The sequence below is a fragment of the Pteropus vampyrus genome, unplaced genomic scaffold (assembly GCF_000151845.1).
Source record: "Pteropus vampyrus isolate Shadow unplaced genomic scaffold, Pvam_2.0 Scaffold13, whole genome shotgun sequence".
Lineage (NCBI taxonomy): Eukaryota > Metazoa > Chordata > Mammalia > Chiroptera > Pteropodidae > Pteropus > Pteropus vampyrus.
The window spans coordinates 7,443,368-7,456,249 of NW_011888794.1; the positions used below are offsets into that span (position 1 = coordinate 7,443,368).

A 12,882-nucleotide genomic window follows, 5' to 3' on the forward strand; every position below is an offset into this window, starting at 1 on the left:
TTCTTTGCTGTTTGCAGTTTAATTAACGCTTTCAAATTTTCCGATAGCATTGAAGAAGTTTTAGAAGCTTTAACATCAGCTGGAGAAGAAAGAAAGATTGACAGATTTTCTTCTGTTGTGGAAGGTCTTCGGCACAATTCAGTGCAACTGCAGGTAGGTTTCGTTTACGTCACGCGTATTGTTTTGTGACTGTTTTCTGCCAGGTTTATATTTAAGACTATAGTGTGAAACCCTATATCCATTTATTTTAGCATTTTTAATGTATAGATTCTAATATACATTGTATTGTAATTGATCGTATAGATGCAACTTGGTGCATACCTGTGGTTATTTCCATAGATTACTTTCCTAGGAGTTGGCTTACTAGATTTCTCTGTAAAAAAAAAAAAAAATATGATTATGGTCCCATGAATTGTTTATTCTATGTTAGTCTCATAAACTGAGTACTATAATTTTGAAGAAATTTTGGCAAGTAAGTAAATTATGGCTTCTCATTGTATTAGTTTTTATATCTGAAAAGTTGAGAGTTTACATGAGTAATAATGAGGTCCAAGGTACACTTAGAGAGGTTTTCAAAAATATTTAAGTGTTCCCAAAAAGTCACATGTAGACTTAACATTGTAGTATGGAAACTATATAACTAATATTCATTTAACTTAAAAAAAAAAAAACAGACAAAAGAGTTTTTATGCCTGTAATTATTGTTACAATCATTGCTAATCAAACCTAAGTATATTTAAAGAAGTATTGATAAAATTTTTTTCTGACAATAAATTAGAAAATGTTAGGGACTGTCAAATTAATACATTTATTATGACATTTCTGATGGTGTTTGCAAGAGGCTGGCGAGGAGCCCTGTTGTTGTGATTTGTGTCTCTGGGCAGCGGGCGGGCTTGAAGATCTAGTATGTGGTCCCCAGTGCGTGGTCCAGGTACGGGGGTCTCCGGAAAAAAGCCACTCTTTACTCCTCCGGGCTTGGCAGAGGGCCCAGAGGGAGGGTCTGGGACGTGTCACCCGCCTCTGACGCAGACGTGTTCCTGCACTTGCTTGGTGTGCTAGTGTCTTTTAATTCATACATCATCACCCTCTTTTCCCTTCTTCTTCTTTTTCATCTGTCCCCAAATTCCCTATTTATGCATTATCTTCATTTATTTGCTGCTAATGAATGAGGAGTAAACCTTAAAGAAACATTGTAGAGAAAAGCCGAGCGATTACTTTATGTGAATTATCCTCCAGTATTCATGTTACTTTTTACATGTACAATATGTGTACAAATATCAGTATATTATTTTGTTTTTTTGTGCAGCATATTAGAGATCAATTCTTAAAATCCCATATATAAAACGTAATAGTCATGTGTAAACTTTATTCCCTAAATAAAAACATTTTTGTACTAATGAATACTTTTTAAAATCTAATCTTGTACATCTTATAGGACTGGGAGTTGTAGTGTCTTGTGATGAAAGGGACAGACTTCTGAGTCACGCAGGCTTGAATTTGAGTCCCAGATCTTCTCATCCTTGCTGTGTAACTCTGGGTCGCCTCCCAAGCCTCTTTTAGAGCTCAGTTTTCTAAATTAGAAGATGGAGATAATATCCGTACCCAGATCATCGTTGATGCAGGGATTACATAGGATAATGTATTCCAAATGCTTAGGATGGTGCTTGGTCCTTTAGCAGAAGTGCTGAGTAAAAGCTAGCTTCGAAAAGTAATTTCGTTAAATTGAGAAGTTAGCGGAAAGTGGAGATTGAATGTGACCTTTATTTTTTTCAGGAACATTTGGTATTTAACTATACAACCCAGCAATTACACTCTTGAGCACTTATCCCAGATTAATGAAAATTTATGTTCATGTAAAAACCCGTACACGCATTTTTATTGCAGCTTTATTTGTCATACGGGAAACCCCAGATGTCCTTCAACAGGTGAATGGTTAAACTGTGGTACATCTGTCCCCAAGAATACTATGGTTAAACTGTGGTACATCTGTCCCCAAGAATACTACTCAGCAGCAAACAGCAACGAATCATCGATACATGTAACAACTTGCACAAATCACCAGAGAATTATCCTGATTTAAAAATGTCAATTCTACAAGGTTACACACTGTAGGATTCCATTTATATACTGTTCTTCAAGTAACCAGGTTATAGAGATGGAGAACAGTTTCACACTTGCTGAAGGTTTGGGATGGGGTCTGGGAAGATGTTGATTTTGGCCATACACAAACAGGAGGGGGTCTTGTGTGATGGAAACCGTTCTGATATCTAGACAGTGGTGATGGTTATACCTATCTGACACGTGATGAAGTTGCACAGAACTGCATATGCACACACATATGAGTGTAAAGCTGGTACACTCTATACAGGCTGTGTGGATTGTACCAATTGCATTTTCCCAGTTCGAGTTTCGTACTATAATTATGCAAGATGCTATCACGGGTGGAACTGTGTGAAGTGTAATTAGAATGTGCCTGTACTTTTTTTTTTTTTTTTGTGGTAACTTCTTATGAATCTATAATTATTTCAGAAAAAATAGTTAAAATTTTTTCTTGGTGAAACTGGAGTCCCAATGTTGTTGACAACAATATTACATCACTTGAAGTTTAAACACTGCAGGGAAGGGATAAAGAACAGCTTGTTAAGAATGTAGCCAACGTTTGTCTCGGTAAACAACATGTTTGACTCATTAATTGGAAAGTTTTGGCGATTGCAACCTTGTAATTCTTGGTTATTTGGAATATTAAGTTTGTTTTGGTACCGGACCTTAAGGTAAATCTGTCTGGTCTTTAAAATTTTAATTGATTACTCTATGAACTTGAAGGTAAACAACATGAATCAAAAAATCTTGGACAAATTTAGTCACTTTTATTATGTGTAGTTACTCTGATTTTACTGAACATGCTATGTTATGGAAAAAAGATTTCTATAGTTAGGATACAGTTATATTTAGTAAGTGCCTATAAAATTCTCTGAAATAGAACTATCAATTAAAAATTTGGAATTAAGGTTACTATTATAGAAGACATTGTCTTGAAGAAATTAAAAATCTATGTCTAATGACTTGATATAGTTTTGAAGTGATTTTTTTTAATAGCTTTATTCAGATAAAATTCACATTATATAATTTATTCACTTTGAAGTGTACAGTTCAGTGTTTTTATAAATTCGCAGAGTTGTGCAACTTACATCATAATTTTAGAACATTTTCATCATCCCTGAAAAGAAATTCCTTATCCCTTACTTGTCACCCCATAATACCCCTAATTCCCTCATCTCTAGGCAATCGTTAATGTACTTTCTATCTCTGTAGATTTTCATATTCCAGATGTATGATATAAATGAAATTATACAACTTATAGTTCTTTGTAACTGGCTTTATTCACTTAGCATAATACTTTCAAGGTTCATTCATGTTTATAAATGTATCAGAACATTTTTTTATTGCCAAATATTTCGTCGTATGGATGTGTACTACATGTTGTTTATCATCTGTCACTTGGGTGGACATTTGGGTTGCTTCTACTTTTTAGCTATTATGAAAAATGTAGCTATGGACATGCGTGGAGACGATTGCTTTTTTAATGACTGCTTATTCATTATATTTAGTGTAAGGAGATACAGGTAGAGAGGAAGGGACTAGCAGCAACACCTTCCTTTAATAGTTGTAGAAGTGATGTATTTGATTTAGTTCTTAAGATATTTTTACCAAGATAAGTGTGACTGGACTTCTTTGCCCTAATGAAACTAATTGCCTTTGTTGTAAGTAATTATTTTCTTTCACGGTGAGTAGTGTTATTTTTTGAAACCCTGTAAATACTAAAATAAATTTCTTGATATTGTTCTTAAAGTTTAATTTTTATTGCGTAGTGGAAGGTCAGTGTAGCATCACTTAAATTCGTTTCTTTCTCATTTTTTATGGTAAGTTCAGGTTAAATTTGCATGTTCTCGATCGAGAATAGACATTGGAAAGAATTGTTAATTCTCACTTCCCCTACTCAACCATTTTGTTGTGGGTTTTTACTCTTTGAAGTTGCTCATTATTAAGAAACCTAATGTGTGAAATAGCTGGGAGGTGCAAGCTTAAGTTAAAGAGAGGGGGTAGTAAGTAGGTTCTGTTTTCTGGGGCTGCTGATCATGCTCTATTTTGTTTAGAATGATCAAGCAGCACTTTAGTAATATCTAAAAATGCTTTCCTCTTTGGGTGCTTCTGAATTTTCTACAAATAAAGTACCTTTTAAAGCTAGCTGGTTATCAATTTTCCCATAAAGCTCTTACTCTAAGTGACCATTTTACTCTATCAGCTATATGATTTGCATTTATTAGTCTGGGTGATATTAGCAGATCACCAAATTAAAAATAAAACTTGTTTGTTGCTGAATAAAATAGAAACCAATTGCTTGCTTTTAAATTGGAGAAAATGGAAGGTAGTAAAATAAAATCATTATTTTATCGCAACGTGTATTTATAACAAAGTACTTTTTAGTATATGCGCTGCTGAAGCGAGCACAACAAAATTCTTTCTAAAGGAGGATTGTTAGGTTTTCTTGAGTCTAAAAATAATAATAAGATAGTTTGACTGCCCATGATTCTGATAAGATGAGCATACTTTCACCATCCTGCAGCTCCCTCTCCCCTGCAAATAGTATAGTGAAAAAATGAAAAACTGAGTACCAGAAACAACTCAAAATTATTTTCAGGCCTTAGAGAGTCTTATCCTTAGGAAAGAAAATACAAATACAAATATAAATATTGGATTATAATAAATGTAGATTTTTTTTCCTCACATGTATCAGACGAGGGTTTTTTTTTTTTTTTTTTCCAGTTTTAAGCAACACAATGCACTCTAGGTAATTTAAGCAGGAAAGGGTACTAGTTACCTTGCAGAATTTCCAGCAGGTCCAAGGAGTCATGTGTGCATAGTATACAGCCAGAAGTAATACAGAAGAAACGCCAATCGTGTCCAGGAACATTCCAATGGACGCACCGCCCCCAACACTCTCCTCTGGTCATACCTGGGACTCTAAGGACAGACAGGGTCCAGTCTTCATATGTGTTACGGTCCCCTCGTGTTGGCCAGGTCTTTAGTTGCAAAGCGTTGCAGTAGGTATGGGTGAACCAATCTCTAGTTTCTGCTGCACTTAGATTTTATCTGTTATTTCCATTTTCCTCCTCTTTATTTTTCTTTTCCTTTCTATGTGTGTCTTCTTTTTCTCTTGTTAGAACCAATATTTTGCTAGAATATCAGAAGCGTTATCTAGGTTCTGAAGAGTTTGTTGGAACTTTTGCTCTTGGTCACGGGGCTGATTGAATTGCAGTAGATTTTTGTCAGGAAAGGAACCAGAGGATGAGATCCTAGAGTTTTCCGACTAGACGTTTGGCTTTCCTTCTGTGTGTATGTCCTCAGGCCCACAGTGACAGCGTGCCACATTTTCCCTGTCCTGTGGCTTCTTCCTGATCTAGTTCCCTTGAACGCATGGCTAAGGAGTATCAACATGCACGGTCTGCACTTTTATGTCACTTGTAAACTATCAAGTTCTTCTGTCGCAGTTTTATGGGCGCTGTCAGAAGACACAGACGCTTAGGGCAAAGACAAAGGATCGTATTAACCACAGCAGTAGCGGTAGCTCGAGTATCAGCTTCGCACTAGCCCCTATTCCAGTTGCAGTGGGTGGTGTTTTAGGAGAGAAACCACGAGTTTAGGGAACAGAACTCTAACCATGAGCAGCAATTACTCTGACTTGTACAGGCTGCGATGGAGTCTGTTGAACTCATCTCATAAAGTATTTGATTAAGGCTGCTGGTCGGCAGGGCTCCAAGCAGCGGATTGGGGCCGACCTGCAGTACCGACCAGGCGTGCCTTCCGACTCCCAGATCCAGTCAGCTGAACAAATCCCATAACACATCCCATCCGGGTTTACCTTAGAACACTAAGAGGCTTTCTTCTTAATTTTTGCCATTGCTGTTTCAGCATGGCCAGAGATCATAATTCAGGTACTGAATGGTGTCTGAGTGATCACGCAGACTTCCCTTTGTTCAGCAGTGAGGTCTAGCCCAGTTCTTTCATCCATAACAGTCTGGCCCGTAAGTCGATGCTGACTGAGCGCCTTCCAAGCCTGATGTGGTGTCATTGATCATGTCAGCTAAAATCAAGGACACATTTCTTGCCACCTTTTCTAATTGGGTGACTCTCAACCTAGGGATAACTGCCTGCAAGGGCGCACATGGAGATCAGTTTTCTCTCCAAGGAGGATTCCCAGAGTGACCCAAGGATGTTTCAGTTCAGAGAGAGCTCCACGGTTGTCTGCGGCTGCACGGTTACTGGTGCTACCTTAAATTCTCAAACACCTCTTATGACCAGAACCGGTGTTTTTTTAATTTAAAAAATTCAGAGTTTTCGCATACTATATAAGTAGTTTAGGTTCATCAGAGTATTAAAAAACAGAGTAGGAAAATCATCCTTAATTGAGTTATAACCACCGTACTCTGAAATTTGTTATTGGGTAATAATCAAACATGACATGGGTAGTTGTAGTGAAACAAATCGTAAGTTAAAATGCCTTGTGGATTTAGCCAAGTTTATTTTTTCATTCGTTTTTGTTTCCCTTAGGCCTTAAATGCTCAAAATGCACCGAGGTTAATTTTGTCTGAGACCAAATAAAGGCCTTGTAATGAATAGTCATATCTTGACTTACTATTTGTTTGATGTTATCTCCCCTCTCCCCACAAAACTATTAACTAAAGTTATTTTCAATTTCAAATAAATTATTCTCACATTTAATGATGGACCAAATGAAGAATACAGAGTATGATGCAGAGTTAATTTTTAGGGCCATCATTGAGACATTCCAGAAGGATGCAGAGATCATTTATTTTCATTCCTCTGTTTTGACTACTACTTTTATTGAAGTTTGCATCATTAAGATTAATACATTAATATGAATCAAACACCAAACATATTAAAATGGACTGGTAAATACTATGTCATAGACGCTAATAGACATTAAAGAAACAGTAAAGTAATATTCTAATATGAACTCATTGTCATATGGAACACACCTAAGTATAAACTAGTGGTTAACATTTTTGTCTAGGATTTCCTGCCAATTTTCTGGGTCCACATGATTCATTTCTTCACTCATGCTACAATAGACCACCACAAAGATAAACTTAACTCACACCTCAAAGGTAAATGCCAAGTTTTAGAATTAACCAGGTAGTTTATTATGCAGTGGCTGCTGCACACTGGGTCATGCTAGACATTAGAACTGTCAAGATGAATGAAATACACTCCTGCCCTTAAGAAACTTCTACTCAGGAATTTAAAGCTAGCTTAATGTTTCCTATGAAAATTGCAATACTGGCAGTTTCAACAAAATTCATGAGAGGACATAGAAGAAATTAATGATATCTCACAGGGAGTGTCTGAATAAATATTTAAAAATTCAAGTTTGTTTTTCAATGTTCCTGTTCATCTAAATTACAACCTCTTGAATCCTGCGATTTATTTTTCTGAATCTGTATGGTATATATATGCAGTCGCCCCAAGTTCTGACCTGCTCTCTGACTGTATCTATCATTTACAGAACATTTAATTGGAAGTATAAATAAGATTATAGAACTTTATCTGCTGATGTACTTTACTATTTCTGTGTTTGTCTACATTATGTAGTCTGTTTAGTTTTTATTCTGAATTGATATATGTGAATTTACAATTCTTTAGATTTTCTTTATCTGTACTGGAGGCAAAATATTTCTCTGTAAGCATCATTTACTCATTTTAACTTGATAAATGTGAAATTTGATTGTCGAAGAAAGATGATTTCTGCTGTGGGGATGGGATGATGTACGGCAGTCTAAGCGGTTATCTTTCAGGCCCAGATAATAAGTATTCACAGATTCCGATAGAATTTTTATTTAAGTACTTTACCGGTACTTGTTTACAATCTGGATTTAGCTTCTGCAGAGGATGTTTTTAATGTGGTAGAGCCATCATTTCACTTGTAAGAACTTCTACTTAGATCCAGGGCAGAGATTTTGACCAAAGGGTGGACTTTTAAAAGAATACTTGCTTTGCCGTTTGTTAGATACCATCTCCTTTCCTCTTGCTGTTAACCTCTTTCTACGTCTAATGATTTTCTTTGATCATGTGCCTTGTTCTTAAGATTGCCTTTGACCAGCTCTATTCCTTTGACTGAATAGCCGAGATTTTTCTGTACAGTTTATTTACTTTACTGTCCCGTTGTGTGTCTTTACCTTCTAGTTTACTGCATTGCTGATGTTTGTCACATTATTCGTGATCACCGTTTTGGCTGCTCATTTTCCTGCCCGTCAGCTGTGTGGGCTTTGCTGGGCTCAGCCCTCGTAGTGCATCTTCAGTTCGCTGCTGCCCCCGGGGACTTCCGCAGCCATCCCAAACCCTCAATGGACACATACACCCTTCCAGTTAGAAGTTACGTTAAACATACCTTTCCTCATGTAAGGTTTCTTTTTAATAGTTGGGACGAGAGTAGAAAAATGAGCTATATACAGCATCTGCTTTTCAAATTTTTAGAACCGAGTCCAGGATCTAACACCTAAAGATAAGTGTCTTACATAGAATTGCTTAAACCAAAGGTTAATATACAGTATTTCTAAAACATAAAGATGCATTTGGAGCAAGGAGAATATTTAGAGCTAGTTTTAACTGTGTGTGTTTGTTTACTGGTTGCATGTGGTACGTGTGAGAGGGCAAGTGTTTTTCCACTTGGGACGGCCACTGTCTCCCTTTGTGGACACTCCTTATCAAGTCATCAGTTTGCTAAATGCAGCGGTACTCAATTAGTCATCTTATTAGACCTGTTAGAGCATTTAACTCAGTTGATCACTCTCCCTGTTGAGACACTTTCCTCCCATACTTCCAGGACACCACTTAATACGGAAAATCTTTTTTTTTTCCCCTACCTAACTGATGGCTTTTTCACTTATTTCTTCATCCTACAAATTGAAGCCTACACTTGAAATTCCCCTATCAGTTCTCCCACTCCACCCCCCGCTTTTTTTTCTCTCTCTACTACCCCCTAGATGATTCCATGTAAGATGATGGGTCGTACATGCTATTGCTGTGGTAACCTCTTTCCTGAACTGGAGTCTGCTAGATCCAATTTCCTTCTCTACTCTTTTCAATGAAGTTCACTAAGAGGTAATTTGAATTAACATTGCCTAAAATGAACTCCTGATCTTTCTTCCCGAGCCTGTTTCTCTTATGGTCTCTGTCATCTTAATAAACGACAGTTCCATCCTTTGAATTGCCCGGGCCCAGAACCTTGGAGTCAGATCTTGACTCCTGTCTGTCACAGTGATTTCTTTTTTTCTTGTAGCTCTATCCCTGGCACCAAGAACAGTGTCTGGTACCTAGTGGGCACCCATAAATAGACTCTGAAGGAGTGAAATGGATGAGCTAATAAAGGAGAGAAGACAAACTGCAGTTCGATGCTCAAAGATAGAATCTTTAGTTAACTTAGGATGCTCCTCGGACGGTAGAAACTCCTCTTTTTTACTGAGTTCCAGAACTGCTATTGAAGCAATTAGTGTGGCATAATGTAAATTAATGGATATCATATGCTATGTTTTTGGAACATCAGGCAGAGCATGGGGATTAATTCTTTTTGATGAAGGTCTCACTCATTCTTTCTTTGGGTTCCTGTTCATATCCCCAGCTGACACAGGGTAGGTAGTCAGTAACTGGTTTTTGTTAATGATTCCTAATGTACATTTTAATCTCGGAATTTTAAAAGTGCGTTTTATTCTATCCTTTAAAATCTGTTTCCTTTCATTTTATATTTCTGTTACTAGTACCCCCCTTTCTAGTTGAATAACAAAGATGACAGGACTCCTGTAAGTTCAACTCTTCTACCTTGATTCCTTGTCAATCCAGCATTATACCGATCACTTTTTCTTCTATATTTCCAGTGTTCAAGCTCTCCGCATCCCTCATCAACGTTAGTTCTGCAATCGCTTCTTAACTAGTATCTATTGCCTTTGTTATTGCCGCCACTTTGCATAAAATCCTTTATGATCTCCACTATTTCTAGTTGAATCTGAATTTTCTGACTTGGCGCACAAGTGCCTCATCTGTTCTGTCTTAGCTGTCCTGTCTCTTGTCCAGCCTCCTCTCCGTTGACTTCTTCTCCTGCTTTCTCCCTTCCGACCGTCACAAACGACTCAGGAAATCTGAATTCCTTGTAATTCAAAACAGAGCCCATGTCTTTGACCACGTCACTTCTTATGCTTACAGCATTTTGGTCCTCACCAGGCTGCTCTCCTTAAGAGTCTGTACCGTTGCTAAGCTGTCCTTGTTTTTATTTAGTGTCTACATGTCCCCATTATATACTGAACGTATCTCTTGTAGTAAAGAGTATATTTTTAATCACTGTACCTGTTTACCTTCATTTGGGCAGGCAAAATTAACATGTCTTGTTTACCTTTATAGTTCCTGAGACTTTTTCAGTGTCTTTAGGATTGATTTATATGGCATAGATGCCAAATTGCCCCCCCACTTTTGCTTCTATAGTATATTAGTGTGAAATTATATTGTACCAGGTCTATACATCTCAATATATGTGTTAAAAATGTAGAAGGAACTCTTTGGTCTTTACTTTAATTATAGGATTTTTTATCTGTAAGGAAACAGTACATTTTGCTGTATACTTATATATATTCATAGACAATTTTACAGGATCAATATAAGCATCAATATAAATTAATCAAAGTGGTTATAAGTCATAATAATGGCAAATTATCATTAGAATTAGGAAGGGAATTTTATAGAATTGAAACAAATCAGTTTTCTATTTTTCCTTCTATGAAGAATTGCCTTTTAGAATGTTTCCTGGAAATATTTTGAATTAACTTTTCTTCTTTCTCTTCAATTTTATGCTGTTGTTTTTCTACACATCTACTTTCCACTTAGGTCATATTTGCTGCTAATTTTTGTTTCTTATTTCTGCTGCTTTGTTTGAGTTGTCTATAATTTCATCTTTTCCAGAAAACTGGAGACTAAGACTGTTTTAGTTTCTTTGAATGTATAGAAGAAACATTAGGTATATGTTCTTTGCGATCTTTTAAAATTACATAGTACTGCTGAAAAAAAAAAGTTCATGGGTACCAGATAATGACTTGCAAAGAAGTGGAAAGAAGGCATTTTGAACTTGACTTTTTCACACGAATTGGTTACAGCTCAGTGAACGTATACTGGAAAGATTGACCCTGTTTTAAGTTTTTTCTTTCTTTTTTTCTTTTAAATATGTTTTCCTTTCCCTTCTCTTCTGGAACATTTTCCATCTTCACTTTAAACAGTGTTAAGGTTTGACAGTTAGAGGCATGCTGGTTAGATTTTAACGTTTAGGTATAAAATGCAACAATTTCGATATATTTCAACCAGCAGGGACTGAGACTCCTATTGGTGTCTTAATCCAAAACCGGCGTTTTAAATTCATATACACCTTGCCTTAAGGGAAGGAGGAAGAACAATTTAGGGAACAGCATGAGGTTGAACATTGATCAGTAGGCCGGCCGTTCTTGCTAGCCTTTGGTAGAATGTAGACTTAGAAAAATAACATCAACAACAGCACGGCATACTTTTGCTTCCCTAGAGATAGTCTCTCTTGTTTCCGTTATGTGGATTTTAAATGATGAATGATATATTTCAGGCAGGGCTAAAAAAAAAAAAAAAAAAAAAAAAATCAAGAGATTGAAAGTTGGATTGTTGAACTCGAACTGAAAAAACACAGGTAATTGACTGTTTCTCCACCTCTCCTACCTCTTAAGAACCTCCAAATAGCTGAAATATGGAAAAAGAAAAACACTTTACTGAAACTATAATTCTTATATAACTTATAACTGGAATATTTTACATAAAAATTTTTGTTTTAATAGACTCTCCTGTAAAGGAGGATATTTCATAATACTTAGAACAAAACCTTGATGTTTCAGTTCTGTTTTTCTTTTTTTCTTTTTTTTTTTTTTTAACTTTGGAATTCAAGTCTGACTCTGGCGGTGTCATCTATTGTAGGTGGCATGTATGCAGCTCATCAATGCCCTTGTTACATCTCCTGATGATTTGGACTTCAGGCTTCACATCAGAAATGAATTTATGCGTTGTGGATTGAAAGAGATACTGCCAGTAAGTGCCCCGCAGTCTCCTTATTAATATTTAAATTAGAGGAGTACTTGAGTAGGGGGAAATTTGGATAAATTACGTTCAAGAATAACTTATCTGTGAGAAAAATGACTTGAATATAAAATTCTATTTTTGAAATATAGATGAAAAGGTTTTTGAGTATTTAACACTTTAAGTGTTTGAGTGCTATAAATCAAGTTGAGTGGTTGGCTTATTGTTTATATGTTTTTCATTACATTTTTTTGCATTATGAAGAAAGTTCATCAAAATTTTTTTATTTGATAACTGCAGAATTTAAAATGCATTAGGAATGATGGCCTGGATATCCAGCTTAAAGTTTTTGATGAGCATAAGGAAGAAGACATGATCGAGTTCTCCCATCGCCTTGAAGATATTAGAGCTGAACTTGAATATCCTTTTGTTCTAAAATCTAGAAAAATACCTAAAGTTGCTGTGAAACCCCAACCAACAAACCCCCATCCCATAAAATATTAATCTTCTGAAGCTGTTTCTATATAAACAACAGAAAATCAAACCTTTATGAATCAGAAGGATGTTTGTGTAAACCTGCCTTATTTTATTAATTTAATGTGTGATTTTATGTAAACACGTGTATGTAAACGGATGTGTTGGATTCTGTTGGAGACCTCTCTTATGTATATGTGTACAGTCTGTTTGTTTTTTTCTAACGTATGGCACCTCCCCTCCCCCTAGTGCTTTCTA

General features: G+C 36.2%; 1 protein-coding gene across 1 annotated transcript in view; it reads left to right on the top strand.

The window, feature by feature from the left end:
• The window catches only part of DIAPH3 (diaphanous related formin 3), a 445,967-nt gene that overhangs the window by 144,337 nt on the left and 288,748 nt on the right, over window positions 1-12,882 (top strand). Inside the window, exons 8-10 of the mRNA XM_011381028.2 lie at window positions 48-153; window positions 12,052-12,162; window positions 12,451-12,569. Of these exons, the coding sequence (XP_011379330.1) occupies window positions 48-153; window positions 12,052-12,162; window positions 12,451-12,569 (336 nt within the window). The remainder of the gene's footprint in view (window positions 1-47; window positions 154-12,051; window positions 12,163-12,450; window positions 12,570-12,882) is intronic.